Below are 20703 nucleotides of genomic sequence, written 5' to 3' on the forward strand. Positions count from 1 at the left end.
TTGCCTCTGCCTTAAATTATTACATTTCTTAAAAACATTTTTGTGCATAAATTGACTTGTACATTTTCTTTATTTTAAAACATTTTTAGCTGTGATTTGTATATGTACACTTCTGAAATACAACTTAGTTACACCTCTGATAACAGATCACTTTAAATTGTAAAGTGGACTCATGTATTTTCTGTAAAAAAGCACTATACAAATAAATGTGAATTGAATTGTCATGAAAAACAGTCACATTTAGACATCCATGGATTTTTATTCTAGGGTTTTATTGAAGTTCACTTTGTTTTGCAGCCCACATTTGCACTTATTCTATAACTGCATTCAAACCATTTCTGATGCCGAATAAAGCGAAATCCATGAGAAGACAAATAAAAGAAACAGCAATGGTGCCATGGGAACCTTCGGGGCATTTAGAAATGTCTTGTTACTTCTTTTTTGAAGTGTAATGATCATGCAAAGCATCAGAGTCCTTTTATTTCTTGACCAGCTGGATTACGTCCTCATCTTCGAGCACATGGTCTTTTCCGACTTTCTGCGGGTTATGCTTCACTGACGACCCCCACACCAATGCACTGCAGAGAGAAGAGAGAGAGATGATGCTAGTAGGCACGTTTCAACACAGCAGCATTTTCCTAAATGTTTTATACAGTGTTTTAAATCTGATGGGACAATTTAAAAAATCTGCACCAGATTCATTCTGACAGGTTATAAAGTCTTGCTAGTTTGGAGAGAGTCACTTGAAATAAAAAAACAAAAACAGTATTGTCCTTCCTCACCTACCGCAGTATCAGGTTCTGCAGTTACCGTTAATAAGAATGAAAAACTGTTACCAAGAACTTGAACTAATTAAATAGAAAACAAGACTAATTAAATAGCATTTTGGCAAAAAGAAATTGACATCTTTGAAAAGCTTCTTAAAAAAAAATATATAAGACATAAAACCATTTAAACTAAATTGTTACACCTTTTGTGTTCGGGTCAGTTTTGACCTGAAAGTGAGGTGTGGATTTACACATGAAATTATGCGGTTTTGTTTTTTTAAAGCATTAGGAGGGTTCAATTTGACATTGTTATCTGATTCTGTCCCGTGAAAAATCAGTGTAGCAATTGTTAAAGTATTAATTGAAATAAATAAAATGTAAATTTTTGATGAAAAACCTTTAGTTTAACTTGAAATACTAAAATTACTAAAAATAAAATAAAAGATAAACAAACATAAAAAATGTATACATATGACACTAGCATCAAAATTATTAACATATAAACTAATTAAAATAAAAACTGAATATCCTATATAAAAAAAATCTAAATATGATTATTATAATAGTATATGAATAATACAATAACACTTATAAATAGATATTAAAATTCATAACAGATTAAATATAACAATATATCTAAAGGTTAGAGATACGTGATCAATGTTTTTTCTTTTTTTATTACCAAAATGAAGGGATTCTCATATGCAGAATTTAGGAACAAGGTCTTCCCAACCAAAGGAAGTAACATAATGTACACTTGCTGTGACCTTGGAACTGAGTTTAAGATACTGTGCTCATCATGTGAGAGAAATAAAGATACCCAGTGCTGCCATTACATCAGAGCCACTTGCTATCAGCACAGATGAAAAATGACGCACAGCATAAAAAGGAAATACATAAACACTTTCAATTGCACCTGACTAAGTTTCAAAGCAATCTTCACTGAGAGTTCCAGTCCACTTGCAAAAAAAAAAACCACAAGAGCCTCCTTAAACATTTTGAAGTCACTTACTATTTGAACTCTTTGATGAGGTTTTTGTGAATCTTTAAGCAGAAGTCCTCAACAGCTGTCTTTTCATCTGGAAGCACTACAGGTGACGTGTAATCAGGAAGCTGTCCTTTCGGCTTTGTGTAGCTGTGAAATATCAGTCAGTGTTATTATACATAATGAAGTGGCTTTATGATACATAGTGCCCATTGTAAACTTTAGAGTCTGGCAGTGAATACTAAACAGTAGAACATTATAATAATTTATTCTGCGTTATGTTGCTGTAAGCTTCACACAGGCAAAAGGGCATTTTCACTGAAAGTGACATTTCAGTGAAATTTCAGTGAAATTTGTGTACATTTCAGTACACAATGTGTTAGACCTGACCGCTAATGTTCGACTTAACGTTAGTCAACGAGAAGTCTTAGACGACCAAGATTTTATTAGTCGGGGGGAAAAAACTTGTGAGGGACAGATCATTAACGGCGGTTCTTTGTGGTAACTACAGTATGTCGGGCAGGAAATCCAAACGTTCGCCTTTCATCCATCAACCTCAAATATGGCTTATCATTTGAAACCTGCAAGTAGCAACTTCACATGTCCGCTCACTCTAACGTTAACCCAGATAAATGTGCGCTATTATTGGCACATATCCAAGCGTTTGTGTGGAGTGTGGAAGCTGAAGTATAGCAGGCTAACTGCATGACATGGAGGCGGCAGCGCCATCTCTACCATTTTTTCCTGATAACAGCGGAAACAACTCATTTTTTGTTATACATATATAAGAATAATATTCGAAACTGAAGGAACTGAACTAAAGTAGGGCTGCACGATTAATCGCAATTTCCATAAATCGCAAAGGATGCGATTGTTTTTTATGCATAGCTTGTCGTTGATGTACGGCTCTGTAAACGCTGCTCCATCTGACAGCACTGTGAGTTTGAGTCACTTATAACTTCGTCAACAGCTTTCCAAACACGAGAAGCATTTATGAACCTCGTCCAACAAAAGAACATTTAATAACATGCTTTTATTCCTAACTCACTTCATGACAACAGTTGAGCATCCTTCTGTGAGATGATGTGGCTTCTTACACAGAATAAGTTGTGTGTTTATTAGTCATGCTTAATCAAAGCGTTTCAATCTTCTGTTTATTCAGCTACAGCGATGATGCCCTATAGGGATTTCCTGGAATGATGTGCATTACGTACATCTGCGGCGGGGCATATTTGGCGTGTCTGTGTGAGAGCGCCCTCTGGTGTTCAGATGGAGCAGCCTTAAGTACCGATCATCCGTGCTGCACTGACAAGCTGCGCATAAAATAATCGCAAGCTGCGCATAAAATATTCGCAGCCTTTGCCAAATCACGTGTGGTTTCATTGCGATTAATCGTGCAGCCCTAAACTAAAGGGTCTACTTGTCTTTGTGTAAACTCACAATAACAACAAACGTGTTTTTGTAAAATAAAGAAAACCAAAATAAAGGAAACAATCAGGTTGCGCTTTCTGCCGTCATTAATCTTGCGATTATTCGACTAATGGATTATATGAACGACTACTAGTCGACTAGAAGAATCTTTAGTCGGGGCGGCACTACAATATGTATGGCAAATCACTTCTTTTCAATAACTTTTAATTATGTTCATTAGTGCTTGCAAGGTGCCCGCTCCTCCCTAAGACAAGCTGTTCTGGCCAAATTCTAAGCATGCAATCCCAGAACGCATTGCAACGAGCTCAGCGGAACATGTAACTCACATGCGCACTAGTTGCAGGTAGTCCCAGATCCTTTCCAACAGGTCGTCAAAGTTCCAGCGGTGGTGAGCTGAGATTGGCACGCAGTGAGGGATTTTGTAGATAACGTCCAGCTCCTCAATAGAGATCTGGTCGATTTTGTTGAGTACGTAGATGCAGGGGATGTAAACCCTAGAGGAGAGAACAACAACCATGTGAAAAATCTCTTCTGAAGTGAGAATGACTGAGGTTGGAGGATGTGAACATGGTCCTACCGGTTTCCCTCCACCACATCAATGAGGTCGTCAGCTGTGGAGTCGCTTCGTAAGGTTATATCAGCGTTGTGGATCTTATACTCCGAAAGGATGCTTTTCACAGTCTCAGCATCCAGCTCACTTTGAGCACACTAAAACATAAAAGCATGATGACAACTGTGAACACAACTGACCTGATTTATAACAGACACTAAGAAACAATGCAAAAGATGTAGATGAAATGGTTCATAATGAAAAAATGACTTAAGTAAAATGCTTTTTCTAGTATGCTGCTCCATATCTTAGTGAGTAAACTTACATTTCAAAACATTTTAAGACATACAAATGATGTTCATGTCACGAAGAACTGCACGAAACCAACATTGCAACCATCTTTTCTTCTCTATTGTGATCTATATTGTGAAAAGGCTTAAGAAAAGTGGGACGGGACTTGATTTTGTCCATCAGGAATTGATTGGCACATGTCGTTTGCTAATTGCTATTATCTCTCATGAGTGACAGGTTATTAGAGGGAAGAGATTTTATACACTTTGAGATATATATATATATATATACTTTGAGATATATATATATATATTTGTTTTTTATGTTCATTTTATGCAAGAAAAGTGACTTTAACAATGCTTTTATAAATGTATGCATTAGTGGGTTAATAGTACACTGAAGTCGTACAGTGGCAGTGAAGTTGATTCCGCCCTTGTCTTTCTTCTTGAAGCCAATATTTGGTGGTTTCTTGTTGAGCCGGATACCAAAACCTTCCAACTCATGTTCAATGAGCTTCTTGTGTCCGAGAGGCTTCAGAACGTCCAAGACGATCAGGATAAGGTTGCAAGTGCGAGCAACTGTTGGAGGGAAGTAAGATTAGGGAAACGCTAAGATCAGTGAGTGAACGTAACTGGTACTAAAGCACACTTAAAAAGACAGAAGTGCACTGAAAGTGTCTTCAAATGAGTCTCTGTGTTAATGGTTTGTTACCTACCAGCAATGACTTGTCGCCCTCTGCCCTTGCCATCTTTGGCCCCCTCAATGATACCTGGGAGATCCAGAAGCTAATGAAACAAATAAAAAGTCAAACTTGAATGCCTCATTTCTTTCAGTCACTCACCAAAACTGTGAAGATTTGCAAATCCACATTCTAGGATGTTGAAGCCAAGGGAAATTTATTAAATACAGCGTATTGCGCAGAATCTGCACATATCTGGCTTACTTGAACACGCACGTCACTACACAACAAATAACGGCACGCTTGTTCATTTGCATTGAAGCAATAGCAAAGATAAAAAAGCATTTGGTTAGAAGAAAAGACATTGTTTTTTCCACCATACTACATTTTTTTTCATGTTCTTTGTACTGTATTGATCTGTCCACCTAAAATAACTTTTGGTCAAAGGGATCAGGGTGAAAGAGGAAGGGAGGAGATGGCTGGGTGACAGATGACATACACACACACACATATATATATATATATATATATATATATATATACATATTTATTTATTTATATATATATATAGCCTTTATATGTATAAGCTGTGACATAGTTAATCTGGTTTATTTCTTTTTCGGTTCTGAATGGCCGGTAATTAAAAAATGTAGTTGCCAAATTGGCAAGCGAGTAAAAAAGTTAATTTCAAACCCTGTAGCCTATCACTTTAAGCTTTAATATTATCATTATGTACACACTGACGGTTCCCTGTATAGTTTACAGCATTTGTTGACATGAGACTTTTTCCTTAAGAAAACTTAACATGTACTGTACCTTATGTACATCCAAATTAATCAATACTACTGAATCGAATTAAGATCAGAATAGAATCGCAAGCTTGTGAGTCGAAATCGAGTCGAACTGTGAAATGTGTGTCAATACCCAGCCCTACAGAACACACTATAAAAAAAAAAAATCACAATTACAATCACTCTGCCTGGCATATTATAAACTTGTGCGAAGAGTTTCACCTGAATTTTAGCTCCTTTATAGCGGATGACTCCTGGTACAGTTGTCAGTGTGGTGAACTCATATGCAGCCACCTCAGAATACACACCAGCCAAGTTACTCAGAAGAGTGGATTTGCCCACTGACGGGAAGCCCACAAACCCAATACGGGCATCCCCAGTCTTTGCCACATCAAATCCTGAGGGGAAAATCAGGTTTAGTGAAAAAACAAAGCAATAACAGCCCAGTTTAATCACTCAGGACCCCTTTATAAAAAACATGGACATGAAGCTCCCGAGACAAGATATAGCAGGATCTGTGTGTGATGATGGAGCAGCACTGACCCTCTCCAGTGCCTCCTCCACTGCCTCCTTTAGGAGTGATGAGCTCCCTCCTCAGTTTGGCTAATCTAGCCTTCAGCAGGCCCAGATGATGAGCTGTGGCCTTATTCTTCTGAGTGCGAGCCATCTGCAGGACACAGACACTTCATTAAACCGCACATTTACATTGACAATGTCAAGACAACAAAACATTTTCACAGCTTTCACTGTTATGTGAGATTTAACTGCTCGGTTTATTGAATATCAGGTTCATTTATGAAATGCAGCAGGATACACTATTGAATGGGTTTGGCGCTAAAGTGCTAACGGCTATTTTTCATACATTACTGTAAATGTCAACCCACCTCGTTCTCGATTTCGGCTATTTTGGCGAGTAAACTCATTTTGGCGTTGGTCCTTTCAAAGCCGTTAGTTGAAAAATAAAAAGTTGATGTTAGTTATTTAGTTACGCGGCGTGTTGGCTCGTAAGCACACCGTTCACATGCTTTGCCATGAGTTGTTCACGCCACGCTCTGTTCTCGCGATATTTTGCCTCTTCTCGTGCCTAACAAAAGGGTTCCGCCTACTGGACAGGAGCGAATACTTCCAGTTCTTGCACTTTTCCAGAGATATTTTGGAATACTAAGCATAAATATCCATACAGACAGATACTGAAAGGGGTATTCTGTCTTTGTGATAACATGGCTCTGTTGCTGCCTTTAGGTGCACCACCTGGGAAAACCTGTACCTCCGAGTTCAAATCGGAAACATTAACAAAGCAAAATAATTTTATTGTGAACCATAAATCCAAATAACTACATGTGAATTATATCCACCTTATTCCTGACGACCTTACTGCGTTTTGAATTATGGGTGGCAGTGGCACTTCCGGTTTGGGGAACTTCCATTCAAAAAGACTGAAACGAATCATTTCAAATCATAAGGTTGCCCTACAAATAAAGCTGTCAGTTTGACTGGATGAGCTTTCAAATTTCCTTCATGATTTATTTTCAGACATCATGAGAATAACGCTATAGCCTACTTGGTATTTTAACGTGACATGTTATAACAAGAATATATGGCAAGAGCAATTTTCAGTCGCTGCTTTCTTTTCATGAATATTTTATTGTTTCCCTTTGCAATCTGCTGTAAAAGTATGAAAAAGGACAACATATAGGCTACTGCACATTTGTGGTCTGTTCTCCCGAATTTAATTTACGATATTCCATTAATAATTCACAGGAATGCACGAAGAATCTCTCGTTATTCTCCTCAAATCCTCACATATTTTCCGTGATAATAGTATCACGTTATGCTTAAGTTAATGAACATTTTTGATTAAGGCAACATAAGTTACATGATACAGATACACAGTGACAGTGTATTATACAGTTGTGTAACCCGTCCGTTATTGCTGTGGAAAGACTCGCGCTTTTGGGTTATTTGGTCTGTTGAAAGTACCTTGTTGCTTTACACTTTTAAATTTCCTTTCAATGTTCGATGGTTAAAGGGTGAGTAGGCTAGCCTAGATTAATGTAATCTCATTGTGACACTTTTTAACGTATTGCGTTCATAGAGCGAGCCTTTTCACTGATCGTTTACAGCTTAACGGAAGTGCGTAGGAAGGTGGATAGTGGAGAAAAGAAACTACAATCAATAAAATTGCGTTCTCATTTGGCCTAAACAACAAAAGGAAAAAACTCCAAAGAAAACGTTTCTAAGACTTTCCAAGAGAGAGAAACAATCGATAGATTGATTTCGTTAGTCAGAAAAGAGAAATATGTTAAATATGCCGTCACTAGAAACACTCATGCAGCAGCAGCGTTTATAGTTTTCTGCAATTTAATGCCAAGGTAATATAACACAAAGTATAGGTTTATAAATGTGCATTCATTTAAAATTTAAAATTATAAAAAAAAAAAAAAAAAGTGAAAATATAAAAAAAACGTTGCTAGATTTACGAGGTTACGGATCCATGGCGTCATCACGAGAAGTTTTGAATGGATCATAAGATTAAAACAGCAACGCAGACTGTGCGTGTTAGCCAATTAGATAACTTAGAGGCTGCTCTCAGCCAATAGCGCGTGAGCTTGGGGGCGGGACTATGAAAAATGCTGCTTCACCACATATTTAACGGCTCTGACCAGGCAGGCCTGTCATCAGTAATGTACCTTTTTTTTTTTTTTTTCAACTAATGATTTAGATTCTGTAGAATTAGGTAATTCATTAATTAGTTGTTAAATATTCATGGTGATCTCAAAAGCTTAATTGAATTTGTTATAGACATCATCAGCCATGACGTTATAGGGTGCCCTGCTTAAGAATGATAAAAATGTATTATAATAGGCTATATTAGATATGATATAATATACATTATAGGCCACTGATTGTTTCAAGGGCTCAACAAAATAAAAGATAAATAATACACATTAGTATTTCCATGTAACTGCCATTATAGCTAATAACTGAAAGAAATGTGCCACTTATTTTAATAACCAACAGGCTTGTTTCCTATTGAGGAAGTTGGCATTAATTGGAGGGGCATTCCTTCTCACTCTAGAAAGTAACTGAATCGGGGGAAAAAAAGACTACATTTTACAGCCTGCTAACTGTTATATACAGCCTCAAAGCTAACACGACATGTGCAAACTAAGGACTACTTCATGAAATATAACATCAATGCTCAAACACACTTTTTCTGTTAAATAGCTTCATTTTATTGTTTATATTCATTTTGCATACAGTATTTAATCACTCATAGTTTCTATGTTGGTGAAATTGCTGGATCCACCATCGTTTCGTTAGGTTCTGTGACCCATTAATGACATTCTGGGATGTGTTGTTGCTGGGCCAGGTTATGAAATGCACCAATATATCCAACATGAACCCATCATATATCTTTAGAATCTAAAGTGCACAGATCTATCAATAACATGCTATCAATAAATGATAGTAAAGTTTGGTGAGCCGGTCGTATTCTCTTCCACAATAAATACAATTCTTTGCATCAGACAGACATTTGTGTTCACATTTAGAATGGCGTGAGACCGATTGCTTGGAAAATAAGTATGAAACTCCTTTATTTTGATTTGTGCTGTGGATTTGTTTAACCTTTAACACCAGTATGAAAAAAACAGAGGCTGAATTCACAGGACATGCCAGAGGGCCATCCCAGAGAAACCCGTTACAGAACAATGGTAATGTTCAGCTAACTGGGAAACCGTGAGGTTTTCCAGACGACCATCCATTTCCCTTCTTTCTGCCCATTTTGAAAGCTTTGGTTCTACATTCCACTTACACACTCAAACACAGTTCTTTACCACACATCCTTCGAGAAAGACATACGCATCTGGAGGTGTGCTTGTCCTCATTAATATACAAAAATAGGCATTTCCAAACATATACAAGATAGTTGCTGCTCTTAAACAGATCAACAAATAGATCTATAAATAGCATCCAGTAGATCTCTTCTCGTTTTTGAAGTCTGTTTAAGCGTAGAGCACACAGTGAACCGAGAGCGTTTCCTCTCAGCTATTCCATAGATTGCCGTTGGAACTAATGGAGAGTTTGAAACGTTGGTGCATAAACAGCAGCGATCTAACATCTACATTTTAAGCACAGTCATTTCAGTCGAGGTCTCAATTCTGCCCTTGCCGTAGCCTACACAATCATTATCGTTGTACATTCTGGCCATTATCCTATGACTAAAGGTGTCTGTTTATTTGAATGAGCAACATAAATTCATATTATAGTCAGTAAGCATTGAAGTGCAATGATAAAAAGTGCAAGTATAGATTCAGACGCATTCATTTCGTAAATTGTTTGCAACAGGGCCCCCGGAATAGTCACTTTTAGAGGCCTCACAACAGAAGAACACTACAGCTGATGCCGTTTCTAACCTAAAAGATATATGCTTTCCTTTGAGAGTGAAAATCTAGGGTTTTCGCTATTTGGGACAGGGATGGGAAGCATTCCTCATCTGCCCATCTTGGGTTCAGACATGCTATTAGTTCCTCAATAAAGAGTTATTAATGCCTGTTGATTCTAGGAACAGGTCAGATCTCATTCACATACGCAGAGACAGACAATTCGGTAGGAAGCACTAGTCCGGCACTATTCAGTGCCGTTTGAGGTCATCACATTGCTTTCCTGAATTAAGTCCCCCGGAAGGACTTGCTCACCTGATAGCCCCATCTTTCCATCATTAGTTACTGAGAAAAGTCTCTCTGTGATCCTGTCAACAGAGAAACAGCATCATTTATCGATGTAAAAAAAACAAAACAAAAAAAACAAACCGACAAGATATGTGTGGAAGCTATCCATTTCAAACGCATTATCCCCGGTAACCTCTGATGGTGCCATCAGAATTTGGATAATACTTTATTGAAACCATAAGGCTTTACAGTAAAATGCAACTTGGCCATATGATGGCGAAAGTCTTCTCCGGAGACGCCGGCTGGGCTGGCAGCTCTAGCTGCTCTCGGAAGAAGTGGGCGGCGCGGTGGAGGACGACCGGCGCCGGGAGACGGACTGCGAGCGCTCGTGGCTGTTTTTGTCGAATGGCTGGAGTTGCACCTCCAGAAAGTCCCGGTGTTGCTGGCTGATCACCTGACTGATGAGGCCTGGAAGAGCCTGTAAGTTGCTGAGCAATGTCTCCAGTTTGGTCTCCAGCAACCCAATCCTCTTTTCCATGTCTTCGCCTCGCTCGTTGAGGTCCGAGACCAGGTCGTACATGATGTTTTGAGTCTGAGATGAAGCGAGGAAAAGGGTATAGTTAACAGAGATTCATAAAAGATTGGTCGAACAGCCTGGTATTATAAGACTAGCTACTACTAGCTAACTACTCAGACTTGTGAATATTAGTAAAAATTGTTACGATGACAATTATCGGTCCATGAACCGTTGGTAAACCAATGTTTTACCAATATTCACAAAAGTCTGAATATCGGTTAAAAAAAACATTGACAAAAGTGCAAATATTAGCAATCATAATGCTTGATCTTTTAAAAATATTGAGTCAAACAATAAATGGCAACATTTGATGGGGGGAAAAAAGGAACTAACCACAGAATTCACAGATAAAGTACCTTACTTAATGTATTATTTGGATAATTACACGTCCTTTTGAGTAACAGCCATTTTGCCTCGAATTAGAAATGTGTAGCTTCACAACAACAGTAATTATTCAAAATGCATATTGTTTGTTGTAGTCTAATGCTCATTTAGTTATGCCAAAAAGCATACATAAAACAACAATAAAAAACAGCATATCGGTTTTCATACGTTTAAAAAATGAATCGCTATCATCAGTCTTAAAAAGCAATATCAGTCAATCTCTACTAAGGTGGTCTCTCTATTTTTAGCACATTATTATGTAGTTGCTAGGGAGCTTTGTGCATTTGCTAGTACGGTATTCTGTGTGGCTGCTTACTGACATAAATCAAGAGTATAACACTGATATTCCGGTCTCTAGATATGGCTCAGCTCCCTCCTTTAATTTAATTAAATGTGACTTTTTTTTTTCTCCTATTATCCACCAGGTAAAACTCATTAGGCGGATGGCTTAGAAAAATAACAGCACACCTTTTCTCAAAGAGCCACATGGTTTGAAGCACAATTCATGTCTGTAGCAGACAGTGTGTGACAAGTTATGCAACGAAGTTTAATACTTTGGCTTAGAGGTTTGTTTAAATCCCTCACCTTAAGTATGTGCAACAGTGACACTTGCCTTAGCAGACACCACTGAATATGAACAAACTGCCTTCATACATTTCTAAAGAAACACTAAAAATGAAATCACAGAAAAAACGGGTCACAGAAGTTGCAGACGTATCTGGGTCTGCGGGCTGTCTGAAGGTTGCAGAAGCACTGCAGCTGCTTAAGTTATTTTAAGCTGCATTATAGGATTCATTGCCACTGGGAGCAGCTGCTGCCATGATTAATGTTATACCGCCCTCTTATGGTGAGAGGCAATTACAGCAATGATAAAAGGAGGCTGAAACCAGTATGAGTCATATCACGCTCCGCCTCAATGTCACCCTCTCCGGTTTCTTTGGGAGGTGCGGGACAGGAGGGTAATTGGGTAACACTAACTAATGACTCTCACGGCAAAGCCCAGACAGAGGTTGCTAGGATATGACCACTGCGGATGTTTGAATGTCACAGCTTCGGCGTGTGTGCTCGTGCGAGAGGCTGTTCCAGCTGACTCATCAGATCTCAAGTGTATCCCTTTCCCAGGTTTCTGTGGGTTCTGCAGAGTCAGGCTGGCAGCAAGCCTGGTGTTCCCCAAGGCTCGCTCTTAAGCCCGTCTAAAATATGGCCATAAGGGAAGTGCAAACGCAGTGCTTCAAATTTATCAGGCTGTTTTAACATCTCAGGTGTCTCATCAGTTATTCTTTTTTTCTCTCAGGAGATGAAAGCTTTTCTGGACCATTAAGCAGCATGATGTATTGTGCGTAGAAAGAGGGAAATAAATAACAAAAGCCAATGTGAGAATGTTTCGTGAAGGGAAAAGAATAAATGAACAAACATCAACCATATGCTTAGTTGCTCTTTGTGAGGAAACAAATTATCTGCACCATATACGAAAACCATATTGTAGATGAAACGTAAAGAATTACACAAATTTAAAAATCACGTCTGTTCATTTGACACCTGTAGACTTACAATATGTGCCCTATTTTCCCATCATGCATTAGTCAGACATTCAACTCATTATCTTACCTTTGCAAGGTCCACTAGAGAGTTTGCTTGGTCATTCAGCTTGCGTTGCTCCATTTTTACACTTCTTAATCTGAACACAAGACCATTCAGAGGCCAATAGTGGCAAGCGGTCAGTACAAAAATCTTTTGACAGGTTCTCCATTCACAAGCCACACATTTCAGAAGCACTCCTAGGACATGCACAAGACATGAGGAGAGAATGCAGGGATTGAAGGAGGACTGAGGCGCATGCAAGTTAAAACTTCAGAGGGAAGAGGCTGTGGGCGCGCGGAAGGTCTCTCCAATTTTTGAGGGATATTCTTTTCCACACCTCTTACAGGAACAAAGCTCTGATGAGAGACTTTCTGGTTATTAGTGACATAGGGATAAATTATATATTAAAAACCTATCAAAAAATATTACAGAATTTACTTTACAAAATATTTTTACAAAATTACAAAATTTACAAGACAAACCAGTCACTTCTGGTCCTAAGAAGATATTTAGAGTTTAGTTTGAAATAACAGTAATACACTTATGGTAGAAGTCTATGGGGTCGGGCAATAAATGTTAAAATATACAGTGTATTAAACTTTAAAGAAGTTAAAACAACTGTATTGTGATAAAATCGCTTACTGACTTCGTCTATACACAGTTACATTCATTATTTCATGACTATGTACAACCAGTGAACCCGCTAACATTCAAATTAAATGTGTAAGGGTATGAAACACAACATTCAAACATATTTACATTTACATTTATTTATTAAAGGGGTCATGACGTGGATTTTTTTAATTATGTTAATATGTTCTTTGAGGTTCCCTTATAATGCTAATAACATTGTTTGTTTAGATGTGTGTTTTTTTACAGTATATAGGCTATATATACACACACATGGAAAAAACTATAATTTTCAACTTTCATACTCACCTTCTGTCTGAAATAATCTGTTTTTAAGGGGAGGCTTCTTTAAGGCTCGGTAGTAAATGGCCACTGTTATGTAAGGGTTAATGCCCGACGAGGTGTCAATGGACGACGGCGAGGCGTGAACCGTCCGACGTGCAGCGGAGGTCCATCGGAGCTCCTCCGCCGAAGTCCATTAATACCTGACAATGGACACCTCGAAGGGCATTAACCCGCTTATACCATGGTCACTTGCCAAATAACACATTTTTAAAACATTAGTTTATATTTTAATTAGTTTTACAATCGAAATCAAAAGTTTTTACAAACAATAACTTTGTTTCCCTGGTTACGCCTGACGGTTTATTTAGCAACCGGAGATATTTATAGTCCGCTCGATTTATAGTCCGTATAGATACTTTGACTGCCTGTTGCTATGGTTACTCACAGCTTATGTAGCCAGCGCATTTATTTATTAATTTCGAACGGTAAACAGTCAGTTTCACCAGAACTCCTTTACTAGGTGTCCTCTATCACTTTTTAATGGACACCCTGCAGCCAATCAGAATCGAGTATTCACCCAGACCATGTCATTGCGTATATGTTAAAAGGACAAGGCAAATTTGATTACTCATGTCATGACCCCTTTAACTTATGTTATGTTACACGCATGCTTACAAACAAAGAACATCGTCTTATGTTAAATTGCTTGTACGAGAAATAAGCTAGTACTTCACTAAAAGGATGATTTATAAACTTTGTAGGTCAAATAAAAAATTTTTTTTACAGAGGAATTAAAGGGTTAGAAAATGAACAAAAATTGCAATGATGCCGTAATTTTCTCACCCTTAAGCCATCCTTACAAGGGCGTAGATTTGGTTTGAACATTGGGGGGGTTGAAGTTTGAGTATGCCTCCTTTTCATGTGATCATGGTATAAATATTGGGGGGGTTGTAATGCATAGATTTAAATATTGGGGAAGTTATGTCCCCCCCAACCCCCCCACAAATTACGCCCCTGCATCCTTAGTATATGACTTTTTTCTTTCAGCCATATTTATATTTAAAAATACCCTGGCTCTTTCAAGCTTTATAAGATTTGAAGATTTGAACATCCATCCATCATAAAAGTAATCTATACGACTTCAGGGGGTTAATAAAGGCCTTCTGAAGCAAAGTGATGCGCTTTTGTAAGAAAAATATCAATAAGCTAGAATAACTGCTTCCAGTTACGGCCGTGCGCAAGTCGTTTACGGCGGAAGAGTGACCTCTGACCTGACGTTTGGCTGAAAGAAGAAAGTCCTACACCTAGGATGGCTTGAGGGTTAGTAAATCATGGGACAATTTTCATTTTTGGTTGAACTCTCCCTTTAATATGAGTGCTTCAACAAAAAATATGAGCTTCACATTCTGCCTAGCCCCATAGACTTCCATTGTAAGTGCGGTAAATGCAGTATTTTTTTATTTATTTTTACAAACTGAAGAATAGTCTCTTTTTTTTTTTTTTGGTGATACTTGACAGCATGTCCATAGAGTGTAAGTTGTTTTGAACCTGGAACATTGCTTTAAACTAACGACTATGAATCCTGTTGAATAATGGTTTCTATATTATAAACTGATCACTGTGAACTGTAAGGAAGCGGAGATAAATAGCCTCTAAGAACTGAACACTACATCACACAGCTTTGTAAACCAACCCTCTCACTCAAATCCATACTACTAGCATTAATTATTCATCTGCTCCATTTAATTAGGTTTCATAGGAGCTACTTATCTTCACTATACATTAAGTGCTTTCTTCTCTCGTTTCTCAAGGGCATGTGACACACATAAACCGCGGTTTGCAGTATGTTTCCGCAATCACAAGGGAGAAACACAAGAAAGCTGTTCTCCGTTCTGGGGGAAAGGGATTGAATCACAGCTGGAGATATTTGTAATCATTGCTGAGAAAGAGCAACAATTTCGCAATTCATTGTGTAGGCTGGCGCATTAAGCTCTGGGTTAAACGCTCTAATTAAACTGTGTTCAGATCAGAGAGGAGAGAATAAGGGCGGCCTCCGGGGACTGGAAGGTGTTTGGCCCAGATGTAGCAATTTCCACCCAGGAGAGCAGCATTAAGAGGGTAATATATACTGATACAAAGAGTGCAGTTCTGCTGCCACCCACTAGAGGGCGCGAATCAAGCTTCACACAGCAGAAACACTGAAAAACATGTCCTGAGTCTGTCCAAAGATCACTGAATGAATCACACAAGAACAAGGCCAGATCAGATTTTACCACTTCGTCAAAAGAATAAACAAGGAATTATATTTTGTATATGGAAAATTGACCCTGTTTTTAGGACCATTAACATTGATTGGATTGACATTTTCATCACAATATCTCAATATTGTAATACTTCAACTTACTTTTGTGTTTTTCCCCATTTTTCTCAACTATATATATAACTTTTATTTATATAAAATATATGAATAATTTGCAAACATTTATACTAATTAGAATGTTATAATAAAAGTAATTCATGTAAACAAAATACAAGTTAAATAAAGGCAATAATATATTTTGTTTAATTTGTGTGGAATTCAAATGTTTTTATAATATAAACAATTTGTGTGAAAAAGAAAACTGTAATAGTGTGTGTGTGTGTGTGTGTGTGTGTGTGTGTGTGTGTGTGTGTGTGTGTGTGTGTGTGTGTGTGTGTATGGGAATTTCCAATTATAACTATAAATAGTTTTTCTATTTATGTATAAATATTTAATTGATATTAGAATATTTAAAAAAAATAAAATAGCTGATGTAAACAATCAATTTTCAGTAACTTTTTTTGTTTAATCTGCTTTACAATAAAATAATTATAATATAAAATAGCTTATGTAAACAAAACAAAATTTAGATTATTTTGTTTAAATCAGCATAAAGAAAAAAATGTGTTTAATTTACTTTACAATAAAAAAAATTATAATATAATAGCCTATATTTTGTGTGAAAAAAATATTATACTTTTTTTTTTTTTATCAGCATAAAATAAAGTCAATAAATACCACCATTTTAAACGGCAATGCCTGACATGAAAACAATGTCAAAATATTAATGGTCCTAAAATAATTAGAATTTTCTTTAAGCAAACATTTCTTTTCTTTTTTTTTTTTTTGTGGTGAAATATGACTGGGACATTCCCACAGCAATGGGGAATCCAGGCACTTCATGTACACAAACATAATTGCTTTTAATTCCAATTGTTGATATATTGTAAGTACGTCTCGAGAAAATGGCTCCATTACGTTCATTTTACAGTTGGATGACCGATAGCGTTTAGAGAGAGAGAGGAACCACATTTGACATGAAAAGCTTTTGAAAGCATATACGACTAAATCTAATTTATTTGGAGGGCTTTGCATCACGTTTCTATGTCTATTGCTCTAATGCATTTGGCAAGCATCCGCTTTTGACATCACGGGTACATTAGAGAAAAGCGGTAGCCTGCATGCTGAACCGAGTTTCATTCATGAGGCTCTTTCTGTGTGTGCTGAACATTAGCTCCTGCTGGGGCAAAGGGAGCAGAGCATTTTGGGATAAAAGTCATCCAGAGGCTCCCTCGGGCACCCGCTGACCTTCGCGTCTGAGAGCTCTTGTTCGCTCGCACAATCCCACGCCGAGACATTGAGCTGGTTCTGTGTCTTTCTCCCTGTGTGTGTTTTCTTGCGCTCAGTCTGATTCACCACATGCTGCTCTGTGTGCAGTGAACAAATGCAATCGCTCATAGCAGCGTCGTGCAGAGGAAGCAAACTTCATGCCCGTTCGCCTCGCTTGCATGGGCTTCGCGAAATAATTCAGTGCTTGAATTAGGACTGGCAAAATTCAGCAGCCGGCCGATCCACATTATGAATCTGCACTGTTATCGGTCATCCAACTGGGAAATGAAGGGGGGGTGGTGGGGTGTTTGAGGAGGAGGAGGAGGAGGAGGGTGGGATAAGCGGAGACAAATGTTTCAGGAGCAACTCGGATTCCATGAGCCCAAAGATGCTTACGGCCGTATGAAACAAAAGAGGATGTAAATGAAACATTTCAGGAACAGTCATCCTTCGACTCATGGAAGCAAAGTCAAGTTTTAGTTTTAATCAGCGGCTGTCTGATTAAACGTCCCAAATAATCACATTCATGCAACAATGGAAAGAAAACACCCTCTATCATTGATAACTGGAATTCATTGAGTAAAATGGTAATGTATAGCTGGTTTAGTTTAACTCTGGTTTTAGGACAGTCCAGCTGAGAAATGCCTAAAATGCTAATTGAGCGAATTGCACAAAATGTTCAGGTCACAATTCAGCCCAAAAAAAAAAAAATATATATATATATATTTAGTTTTTGTAGGACCATTAAGATATATTGCATTGTGACAATATTATATATTATTATATTATATATACTTTAGTACAACAAATACTACCATATATATATTATATACATAATTTCATAATTTTACAAATACATATTTATAAGAATGAAATTTTTTGCTTAAAAAATATACTTAAGTGCCATGAAAATACTATTACACTAAAAAACAAAACAAATAATGGTCCTAAAAATAGGCAATATGAGCAATATATCAATGATAGTTTTTTTTTTTTTTTATTATTATTTTAGAGAAAAAACCTGGTTATGTTCTTGACAGGTTTTAATAAGATTCTGCTAATTAGCATTTGTCCTAAATAAAAGGTCAAAAAGTTACATTTATTGTCCTTAATTGTCTCTATTACTCCGCTTGTCGAAAAAAGAATCCAAATTATTTTCAAAGTATTTAATAATGCCTGATGCACTTTTCAAAAATATTTTTTTGAGAATGAATTTCACTTATCAAATGAGGGCGTGTACATTTTGTTTTCTTCTCAGTTCATCAGATAGAAATACAAGCTCTCATTTGCATGCACACAACAGATCTGTATCTAAAGGTGAGGCGAAGACTTACTTTCGAGCTCTATTGCATTGTGTTGACACAAACAGGAAAAAAAGGAAACATAAAATAGACAAATGAATTATCACAACAGTTAAAATGTGGCATGATTATTGTGTTCAGATCTCCCAGATACACTTTTATATTGACGTCCCCAAAATCCCAACACAAGCACAGCATCCACAATTGTCCATGCCTTTGCCCTTTTCTGCATTTTCATTTTCGCACTAGTGGCACCAAACTGGATTAGCAAAAATAAGAGCGTTTCCGAACAAGATTCCAAAAACGTTCCCTTCGGATCCGCCCCTGACTGCCATTGTTAAACTTACCAAACTACAAACTACTCAAAGCTAGCCTTTAAAAAAAGTAGTTAGCTACTAAAACAATTACAAAAGCTACTTTCACGTTCACCCATGAAACCCCATTCACAGTAAAATTGCTATTCACTTATTTTTATGTAAATTGACCACATTTGTCATTCACACTTGCAGCAATTTTCCATCTTTTATCCGTATTCCAAACAAATTTAGATACAACAAAAAACTATATAATACAAGGGGCCGTTTAGACAACACGGATTAAAACGGAAAACTTTTTATGCATTTTTGGTCGTTCATTTACATGTCAACAGTGTTTTGGGGAGCCTGAAAACGCAGTTTCAAAGTGCAAGTTTTTGAAAACGATATTGTTACTGTCTCCGTGTAAACTACAAAAACTTGAATTTGTGAAAACGGTGACGTCATGCATATTACGTGTTCAGTCTATAGACGGGTTTCCATCCAATCATGAAGCGAATCTTTTTCAAAAAGAAAAAAAACAAATGCGAATTAGGTGCGTTCGAGTGGATGACGGTGGTATTGGTAACCTATTAACCAACAGTAAATAAAACACCATCATGAGGACGGCCGATTAGTCACGTGGGTTTAATGTTCGCTATGTCAGAATTTATTCGGCAAACGCGTTTCCATCTCGCATTATTCCCATTAACTCTTTTTTGCACAAGTCAAAAACCACCTCAAGCGAGTGTAAACTTTTTTGCGAATTATGGAATTTTTCTTTCGAAATGAGGCAATTCCATCACTCATTTTGGATGCGATACTTAAAAATTTGCATAAAAACAGGTTGACGGAAACATAGCTCATAGGCAGTGCTTCTTTACAAAGTGACATCGCCATCTACTGGCCTGGCATGAATAATACAAAGTTTTTACTTATGTGAACCATCATTTTGACAACGTTGTCCTCTGTACACGAAAAACGCAAGTGATTTGTTACAAACAGCAGCAATTAACTGGATATTAAAAGAAAGACATCGTAAAATCACATTGCGATAAAAGGATAGCATTCATAGCATTACACCGTTAAATTAAAGACTTTTGCGCTACTGAAAAATGGCGTTTAGCTAGGAGCTAATTAAAAGCAGCGATTCCACTGCATGACTTTTCCATTGTATATCTATGTAAATATGCACTAGACGGATGTGTTGCACTCAAGTTCAAAGTAATACTTTTAAAAAAATGCGTCTCTAGACATTTCACTACCCTGCATGTTTTGTGTGAATGGCCCCTTCCGCCCCAAACTCACGCCATTGGTTGACGTAGATGATGACACACGATGACAAATCCATAACGTTTGTCTCTTTGGACACTCAACCCTTTATCTTAAATCATAAAGTAAATATTTTAACATCATCTTTTATAAAAAGACACTTTAAAAACCAGCAGCTTATTACTGGAGCGTGTCAGATTGCGCCTGACCTCCATCAAAGCGGCAGATGTGCTGTGTGTCTTGTGCCGCTCATTTAGCTAGCGACTCCCTGGCCCAAATGTGATGATCCTATAGACCCCACTGTAGATTAAAGCAGGGGGTTGGTGGCACAGCAGGCGGTGCATGGGATGTTACAGCTGGCACCACCCACGCCACCACCTGCCCCTCTCCTCACGCTCTGTATGCGCACACGTGGACGCTCTCTCCTCGTCCCCAAAGCCACCGCTCGCAACCTTCATTGTGACGTGCCATCAACAGCGCATTTGCTTATCGCAGCTCGGCACCTGTTTCCACAGCAAAGGACAAACAGACCTCCAAAAACAAGATGTGCTCCTTATTTCCTGTGTGGCCTCGGCAAGTGTGGGA

At 37.7% G+C, this 20703-nt stretch overlaps 2 protein-coding genes across 3 annotated transcripts in view; both read right to left on the bottom strand.

Annotated features, from left to right (window-relative positions):
• Nucleotides 1–253: 253 nt before the first annotated feature.
• drg1 (developmentally regulated GTP binding protein 1) lies at nt 254–6638 on the bottom strand. Its single transcript, XM_084400658.1, has 9 exons — nt 6379–6638; nt 6038–6161; nt 5717–5892; nt 4740–4809; nt 4433–4602; nt 3761–3891; nt 3510–3677; nt 1780–1902; nt 254–578 (listed from the first exon to the last, which is right to left on the bottom strand). The coding sequence occupies exons 1-9, from the start codon at nt 6415–6417 to the stop codon at nt 479–481; spliced, it is 1101 nt and encodes a 366-aa protein (XP_084256784.1). The 5' UTR covers nt 6418–6638; the 3' UTR covers nt 254–478.
• Nucleotides 6639–10321: 3683 nt separating this feature from the next.
• kcnn2 (potassium calcium-activated channel subfamily N member 2) overlaps nt 10322–20703 on the bottom strand; it is a gene marked incomplete at its 5' end in the record, with an annotated part of 36397 nt that continues 26015 nt past the window's right edge. The window contains 2 exons of one of the 2 annotated variants that reach the window (XM_084400652.1): nt 10359–10759; nt 12737–12806. In XM_084400652.1, the coding sequence (XP_084256778.1) occupies nt 10484–10759; nt 12737–12806 (346 nt within the window). In that variant the 3' untranslated portion in view covers nt 10359–10483. Of the gene's footprint in view, nt 10760–12736; nt 12807–20703 lie in introns of both variants that reach the window. The other variant, XM_084400651.1, reaches the window with a different exon arrangement.

The sequence above is a fragment of the Rutilus rutilus genome, assembly GCF_951802725.1.
Source record: "Rutilus rutilus genome assembly, chromosome: 25".
Taxonomy (NCBI): Eukaryota; Metazoa; Chordata; class Actinopteri; order Cypriniformes; family Leuciscidae; genus Rutilus; species Rutilus rutilus.